The sequence below is a fragment of the Toxorhynchites rutilus genome, chromosome 2 (assembly GCF_029784135.1).
Source record: "Toxorhynchites rutilus septentrionalis strain SRP chromosome 2, ASM2978413v1, whole genome shotgun sequence".
NCBI classification, from domain to species: domain Eukaryota; kingdom Metazoa; phylum Arthropoda; class Insecta; order Diptera; family Culicidae; genus Toxorhynchites; species Toxorhynchites rutilus.
In genome coordinates this window covers 251,637,501-251,646,603 of record NC_073745.1, presented here as the reverse complement: position 1 = coordinate 251,646,603, position 9,103 = coordinate 251,637,501, and the positions used below count along the sequence as shown (strand labels likewise).

General features: G+C 39.1%; 1 protein-coding gene across 1 annotated transcript; it reads right to left on the bottom strand.

The window, feature by feature from the left end:
- Nucleotides 1-6,455: 6,455 nt before the first annotated feature.
- LOC129770970 (general transcription factor IIF subunit 2-like) lies at nt 6,456-7,501 on the bottom strand. The gene has a single exon (XM_055774182.1). It carries the CDS (start codon nt 7,393-7,395, stop codon nt 6,583-6,585), a length of 813 nt encoding a protein of 270 aa, XP_055630157.1. The 5' UTR covers nt 7,396-7,501; the 3' UTR covers nt 6,456-6,582.
- Nucleotides 7,502-9,103: the final 1,602 nt, after the last annotated feature.

The following is a 9,103-nucleotide window of genomic DNA, read 5'->3' as shown; positions in this document are numbered from 1 at the left end:
AGAGAGGTCAGATATTTGTTTTGCTGCAGTCAGTACCGTATCTATAGATCTGATTTAACCTGGCCTGTTGTTAGTGTATCAGGACATTCTGCCGAATTTGCAGGTATTTGATTTAGATTTGGTGAAACAGTTGATTGCATCCTGTAAAGTTTAGCATTTTTGTTTGTTTTGGTCGTAGTTGCTGCTGCTCTCTGCACTCTCAGTGTTGAATTGTTGCTCTGGCTCCGGCTCGGGCATATACCACGGCTTCTGAAATGGATATGCAGTTCGGTGACGATGACTCGCGGATAGATAGATGAAACACAAGACCCATATGATAGATATATTTTAGAGAAAATAAATAGATTTCATGAAATGAAAATAATTTCGGTGTGCTTATTCGTCCAATTGAGGAATAACAGACTCACTACCGCTTTCACAAAAAAAAACAAACTACTTGCAATTTGTCTTTCGTACTGTGAAAATTGAAGATAAATTGAATTTATTGATACATATAATACCATTACTATCGATTCTATACGACCCAAAAAAACACTTATTATTCCTCTTCCTTTTTTCATTTGTTTTCATGCACTGTCGACACCTCAAGACATGTCGACGATTGTCACCTAGAAATCCCAGTTCATGTGACAATCGTCACGTATATTTGAGAGCGGGAATAAAGTGAGAGTTCATTCAAGTGAGATTTCTCACGGCATACGCCTGGTGGAATCGCGTGACATAAGTGACAATTGTCATCTCACCTCACACGCTACGCAGAATAAGGCCGACGGTGAGAGTTCATTCAAGTGAGATTTCTCACGGCATACGCCTGGTGGAATCGCGTGACATACGTGACAATTGTCATCTCACCTCACACGCCGCGTAGAATCAGGCCGGTAGTGAATCTGTTATCCCTCAACTGGACAAATAAGCACACCGGAATTAATTCCATTTCATGAAATCTATTTATTTTCTCTAAAATATATCTATCACATGGATCGTGTGTTTCATCTATCTAGCAGCGAGTCATCGTCACCGAACTGCATATCCATTTCAGAAGCCGTGGTATATGCCGGAGCCGGGGCCAGAGCAACAATTTAACACTGAGAGCGCAGAGAGCAGCAGCAACTACGACCAAAACAAACAAAAATGCTAAACTTTACAGGATGCAATCAACCGCTTTACTAACGGCCTTATTCTGCGTGGCGTGTGAACTCTCACTTTATTCCCGCTCTCAAATATACGTGACGATTGTCACATGAACTGGGATTTCTAGGTGACAATCGTCGACATGTCTTGAGGTGTCGACAGTGCATGAAAACAAATGAAAAAAGGAAGAGGAATAATAAGTGTTTTTTTTGGGTCGTATAGAATCGATAGTAATGGTATTATATGTATCAATAAATTCAATTTATCTTCAATTTTCACAGTACGAAAGACAAATTGCAAGTAGTTTGTTTTTTTTGTGAAAGCGGTAGTGAGTCTGTTATTCCTCAATTGGACGAATAAGCACACCGAAATTATTTTCATTTCATGAAATCTATTTATTTTCTCTAAAATATATCTATCATATGGGTCTTGTGTTTCATCTATCTATCCGCGAGTCATCGTCACCGAACTGCATATCCATTTCAGAAGCCGTGGTATATGCCCGAGCCGGAGCCAGAGCAACAATTTAACACTGAGAGTGCAGAGAGCAGCAGCAACTACGACCAAAACAAACAAAAATGCTAAACTTTACAGGATGCAATCAACTGTTTCACCAAATCTAAATCAAATACCTGCAAATTCGGCAGAATGTCCTGATACACTAACAACAGGCCAGGTTAAATCAGATCTATAGATACTGACTAGATACTGACTGCAGCAAAACAAATATCTGACCTCTCTGAGCGAAACAAATAAAATTCTGGGATGCCAGATGTTTTTTCTCAAATATATGCGATAAAAATCTGAAATATTTGTAAATATGTGCTAATGTCTGACATACTGACCAGCTTCGTTTATCATATGGAATCAATAATGTTTTGTCACTATTTTAAATAGCCTGCAGCAGGAATAAAAGGTTATGATAAAAGTTAAATGTCTACAAATTCGTGAACACATGTGCTAATGTGGCATCACCGATACGACTGTAGGAATAGAGTGAGGAAAACTGCGTGATGGTGATGTGACAATTGTCATCTCACCTCACACGCCGCGTAGAATCAGGCCGATTGTCTTTCGTTGCTTTCTTCAGAAATTCAAATGGCTTACGCCTCTGAAAAACAAATGGTTTCAGTATTTTTGTACATAAAAGGGATCTTTTCAATAAAGGTTCTGTTCTCTCGGGGTATGCCGCGTCTATCTAACATGTTAAATAACTTGCTTTGTAAGAAACATTTGAATTTTTCTCATGGAGATTCGTCAGTAAGTCGGATCTCCTACATAGGCCTTCTCCAGGGCTTATGTTTGAGCCCCCTTTTGTACAACTTCTACGTAAGTGACATTAACAATTGGCCTTAAGACTAATTCCAGACGGCGGAATGGTGTCCGTCGTAGGATCAAAATAATCCTACCTGCAAGGACCCTTACAACAACATTCGGCCTTATTCTGCGTGGCGTGTGAGGTGAGATGACAATTGTCACTTATGTCACGCGATTCCACCAGGCGTATGCCGTGAGAAATCTCACTTGAATGAACTCTCACTTTATTCCCGCTCTCAAATATACGTGACGATTGTCACATGAACTGGGATTTCTAGGTGACAATCGTCGACATGTCTTGAGGTGTCGACAGTGCATGAAAACAAATGAAAAATTGAAGAGGAATAATAAGTGTTTTTTGGGTCGTATAGAATCGATAGTAATGGTATTATATGTATCAATAAATTCAATTTATCTTCAATTTTCACAGTACGAGAGACAAATTGCAAGTAGTTTGTTTTTTTTTGTTGTGAAAGCGGTAGTGAGTCTGTTATTCCTCAATTGGACGAATAAGCACACCGAAATTATTTTCATTTCATGAAATCTATTTATTTTCTCTAAAATGTATCTATCACATGGATCTTGTGTTTCATCTATCTATCCGCGAGTCATCGTCACCGAACTGCATATCCATTTCAGAAGCCGTGGTATATGCCCGAGCCGGAGCCAGAGCAACAATTTAACACTGAGAGTGCAGAGAGCAGCAGCAACTACGACCAAAACAAACAAAAATGCTAAACTTTACAGGATAAACTTTACAGATTTACAGGATGGATTAGATTTCACCAAATCTAAATCAAATACCTGCAAATTCGGCAGAATGTCCTGATACACTAACAACAGGCCAGGTTAAATCAGATCTATAGATACGGTACTGACTGCAGCAAAACAAATATCTGACCTCTCTGAGCGAAACAAATAAAATTCTGGGATGCCAGATGTTTTTTCTCAAATATATGCGATAAAAATTTGAAATATTTGTAAATATGTGCTAATGTCTGACATACTGACCAGCTTCGTTTATCATATGGAATCAATAATGTTTTGTCACTATTTTAAATAGCCTGCAGCAGGAATAAAAGGTTGTGATAAAAGTTAAATGTCTGCAAATTCGTGAACACATGTGCGAATGTGGCATCTTTGATCAGATTTGGCAACCAGCAGAATGAACGCCTTGTCACTTGCTGTTCATCCTCTCACATACATCAAATGAACCTCTCACGGCATCCGAAACGACTGTAGGAATAGAGTGAGGAGAGTTGCGTGATGGTGATGTGACAATTGTCATCTCACCTCACACGCCGCGTAGAATCAGGCCGATTTTTTCAACCTGGGCCATTGGACAAGGGATTGAGTTCATCACGGAGAAAACGAAGATGGTCGTCTTTTCTTCGGAAGCATAAACCAACAGAATCATTTCATTCAAGTATCTTGGGGTCTAGTTCGACTACAAATGTACTTAGGGAGCCCATATTAGGAATCGCAGTGAAAAATGGGAACAAAGAATAAACTTTCTTTTGACGTGGGACTACGTCTAACCGGAGTATATGGGGAGTAAAATGAAAACCTAAACACAGAACATGCAGGAAAAAATGAAAGATTCCGAATGCTTATAACTCGAACATTTCTTACTGAATCGGAAAGATGTTTCCATCAATTGATAGGGAATATTTCTACGCTTCTATCGCAATTAAGCAAATATTATTTTTCATTAGATAAACAATTGAATAACTGTAAAATGTTAAGCGATATCTAAACGCCCTAACTTCCTCATTTTGATTGTCCCGAACACAGCCATCAAAACCAATCAGCCTTGGGGAAATCGGCATTGCAAATACATGAAAGTATGGGAACTTTTGTTCTCATCAAAATATGTTCCCTAACACAGACTTCAAAACCAAGGAGCGTTGCAGAGATCGGCATTGCAAATACATGAAAGTCGAGGGTATTTTTGTTCCGACTGAAATGTGTTTCCCTAACACAGACCTTTAATCCAAGGAGTGTGGGGAAATTCGCATTCAAAATACATGTAAGTCGGGGGCATTTTTGTTCTGACTGAAATGTGTTTCCCTAACACAGACTTCAAATCCATGGATCATGGGGAAATCGGCATTGCAAATACATGAAAGTCGGAGATATTTTTGTTCCGTTCGAAATGTGTTTCCCTAACACAGACCTCAGAACCGAGGTGTCTGAGGAAATTGGCATTACAAATTCATGCAAGTAGGGGGCATTTTTGTTCCGACTGAAATGTGTTTGCCTAACACAGACTTTACAAGGATCTTTGAAGCAAGGTATCCGTGTATCAATTGTGGTGATATGTACTTTACCGATGGATCCTCTATGAACGAATCCGTTGGGTTTTGAGTGTTTTTTAGAGTTTCCCACAGTCTGCAATTTCCTTGCTCAGTGTATATTGCTGAATTGGCAGCGATTCACTGGGAGTTAGACAGCGTCGCCTAAAGACCTGTTGAACACTGTAGTCTTAGTTCTGTCGAAACTAGTCGTTCAGTGAGGTCGGAAAAGCACTCGCCGTATTTTCTTGAGAAGTCATGAAAAATTTTGAGTGCTTTATCCAGACGCTGTTATGTCATCACCTTTGTCTGGGTCCCTTCACATTGTCCAATTCCGGGTAATGAGAGGGGTGACTCATTGGCAAAGGTGGATGCGATTGAAGGCGACATTTATCAGCGTCAAATCGCCACCAGTGAATTTTATTCTTTAGTCCGTAAAAATACCATCACTAACTGGCAACGAAAATAGAACGAATATTAATTGGGCCGTTGGCTTCACTCGATTATCCCTAAGGTTAGCCTCAAACCATGATTTAAAAATCTTGTCTTGAGTCTGGACTTTTTCGCACCTTCTCCAGACTAAAGTTTGCGGAATTGGTTCCCTTCCTATAAACAGTGAATTAAGTTGAAATGTAAATATACCATAGATTGCGAATAGATTCAAAAATTGAGTGTGATCATCTACATTGTTACAATTCCCTATCCCCTTCTTTTCCTGTGGAAAATATAGCACCCTTTTAAACTCTAGTCGACCGCGGTAATCGATTTTCTACCTTATTAACCATAGAATTAGAATCAACATGTAACTGAGCCTGTTAAAATAAACCAATTATAAAAACATAAGGAACCATTATCCGGTTTAACCCCTAGGCTATCTGACCAAAGTAATGGATTGGTACGGTTGTGTCCCATTCACCCGAATGTGACAAATACCCGAATGCGACATTTACCCGAATGAAGAAGTGGAAATTCCGACAAATCCGATTATGAGTTTGGTCGAATCTCCTGTTGATTAATGAGATTAAATCAAAACAACATGAAAAGATACGAAGTAAAATGAGAAATTGTAATGAGGAAATTTGAAAAAGATGTTGAAGATTTCGCTGTGTCATTTTTAGAAATAAGTGTAGGCACAATTGACATGCCGTCTTCTTTCCGTATTGCACTTTAAGGCCAAGAGATCATTCAGAAATGAGTATGGGTTATCGAATATTCCGAAAATTAAGCAAGTGATTTTAACATAAACAATATAAAGCATAAATGCCATGAAAATGTGAAAAGAATTGATAAGAATAAGAATGGTACTTACGTATTTACCGCCGCAGCGTAGTTTTTATCATGAACTTATCGTTTCGTAATGATTTTTTTTTGTGTCCGATCGATTGCCCGGTTTGTTTTAAACATAGGAGACGATCCTTTAGTTAAGTGCGACCGAGCGTTAGCGGGTAAATGTCGCAATCGGGTAAATTGTCGGTTCGGGTAGATGTTACATTCGGGTGAATGTTTTTCGGGTTAGTGAGTTTTAGGTAAATGTGACACAATCGTTTAGGACACCCTACTAGAGAACATTTTGAATTACATTCAGTTCAGCTTCAGGGTTTAACTCAATTATTGTAGAAAGACTGAGACGAACCAGCCCAGGAGGCTCAAAGTCTCAAAAATAAAGAATTAAAAAATATATATTCCAGAAAGAGTTGAACAGATTATTGCAAATTTAAGATAAACTCATTATTTTATTTATAGACCGAGAGCTTTTTACCTTCTCGATAGGTGTTACAAGAATATAAAATTGTTTATTATGGAAATGAATCATATTTTGCACGTCAGAATCTATTAAATACTAATCACTATCGCTGTCGGAAATGTCTTTATTCTCATCCTTCTTGTCATCTTCTTTGTAATGACGATATTCCTTCTTCAATTCCCACATATTCTTATGTGGGTTCTTCATGTTGTAATCGCAGACTTCTTTAAGAATCTCCTTAAGATAACTGATCGGTTGACGAGTAATCTTTACTAAATCCTTAATGTTATAGTACTGATGTTTCTCGAATGCGTTGAACAGCATATCAAGAACTGCATTCTTATCATCTCGCGATTTCTTTCCTTCCGCCTTCTTACGCTCCTTGTCTTCGATGTTGTGTTTGTGGTCCGAAACCGGTTTGAAGTTATGCACTATTTTCTCCAACGATTTTACTTGCCGAGCCGGTTGGGAAGCCTTTCGAATCGATTCCAGCTTCATTTTCATGTAGCAATTGTCAGCGAACGGTCGGCATTCGAGTTTCTGCACGATCCGGCCCTCCATGAAAAGTTTCTCAATCTCTGGCGTAGCATCATCTCGGGTCGTTGCGGGAACACTGTGCGCAAACACCCCCAGTGTTTGTTTGGTAACAACTGAGACATCGAGCCTATGATCCCGAGGGATTTCCTCCGAAGGTTCAATATTTATCACCGCATCTGAAAGTGTCAGCGAAACTTGCGCTTTCTGTCCCACTTGTTTGGAGATTTTTAGTTTGCCAACCTCTATGTTACCGGGAGCTTTCTCCCATTTGTTAGCCATGTACTTCGGTACCTTAACCAACCAGACGCCACGACCAGCGTTCGAGAGGTCTAGCTCCCTATCAACACGAGCCGTTTCGTTATCTTTCGACATTTCGACACCAGGAAATAATGCAATCGTTGCATAAAATATTTTAAAGAGATGCAACAATGGGAAATAAACAAAACTGGAATGGGAGTCAAATGGAACTGTCAATTAGCTCCCTTTGTCTGGGTTGCGTTCACGTCGGAGGAAATTGAAAGAAGCAAAGTAGATACACTGAGAAAAATAATAAGTAAATAATGGGCATATTTACTGATAAGTACATACAGAAATTTACATTTAATGCGACATGCCGAGGCACTACTCAGTGTCGCATTGGAGGCGATTTTGACCTGTTATTGGACAACGGCGATGAAAGTGGTACAGTGTCGACATCTGAGGACGAATTTTAATGCGGGGCTATAATTTGGGCCCTGAACTCGATGTTTACAAAAATGTCCAATTAAACGTGTCGCATTAGAGGTCTGTCCAATTAGCTAAATGTCGCATTAAATGTAACTCATGTATTACCAATTCGCTACTCATGTTCTACCGTATTAATAATTGGTCAACACGCACATCCTTATCCTCCTACTGTTTCCAGCAGGGCCTAAAAATGCAAAAAAGGTTGCAATCAGTGTTGCACAGTTTCTAGCACCTCTCCTCAGGTCATTAGTGGTTGATGACCTTCTGAGAAGGTTAGAGGCAGTGGCGTAGTGTGCGGCCGGCAAACCCGGTATTTGCTGGGGACGCTTGCCCTTTGGGACGCCAAAATCCATGAATTTTGAATAGCATTTTTTCCTACAATTATATTTCCCAATTATTATATTCCAATCTTCAATTGAGGAAAAAAACATCCATCATGAGTAGCTGCTTCTGTCCGTATATTAAAAAAAACCAATAACCTCTCTCTGATTTTCGCAAAATTGAAACACCCAACACTACATTACATCAATACCCTTTTGATTTTTCGCTACGCATACCTAGGCGCCTCTCCATGCAATGCAAAACATGCATGAAGCCAATACAGAGGGACGGAGAGGCGCCGAAATAGGCCGTGAATGGCCGTGCGATATTTTACAGTTAAAGCCTTCTCCAGTTAGAATTTGGTCGTATAAAGTAGGACATTTCTCAGCATAGAAATAACGTACAAAAAGTCACAGGAGGGTTGTGTCCGAGACACGACCGCATAGTTGACATAGGATTCCGTTGGGTTATCTGTTACATGCTGATTTTGGATATGTTTGAAAAATTACATTGTTAATCTCTTGGGGGCCGTTTTGTCTGGTTGTTAGGTATTCTTGGTTCACTCCACCAATGTCCATAACCAGAGTGATAATGATAGAAAGATGCTGATTAGTCATTTGATGGTGCGTATCACGATAGGAGATGCCTAAGTGGAATGAGATATAATGAAAGCCGCGCTCTGTGGCCCTGGACGAGATGGCTCCTGTGTTATGTATGGATGAAATAAAGAAAAAAAAACTCATCAATGTAATATAAGATAATTATCATTATCGAACACAATTATCATGTTTTCTCACCAGAAAAAAGTGTTGTCTTATTATAGAAAAAATATATTTGAAATGGAAATGGCATTTTCGCTTTAAACCCAACGGAACACGATGCTACATGCCACAATGCGAATTTCAATTGGACAATAACATCGGTCATTGATATGAAATTTCACGAAGCAACCAACATAAAAATTCTAAATTTAAAGTTTATTTATATTCTATCACACATAGGTTCTATTCAGTTCATTGAAATATCATTTTCA

Excerpts from the sequence above, each read along its gene's own strand:
- LOC129770970 (XM_055774182.1), bottom strand. The coding sequence starts at position 7,395 with ATGTCGAAAGATAACGAAACGGCTCGTGTTGATAGGGAGCTAGACCTC.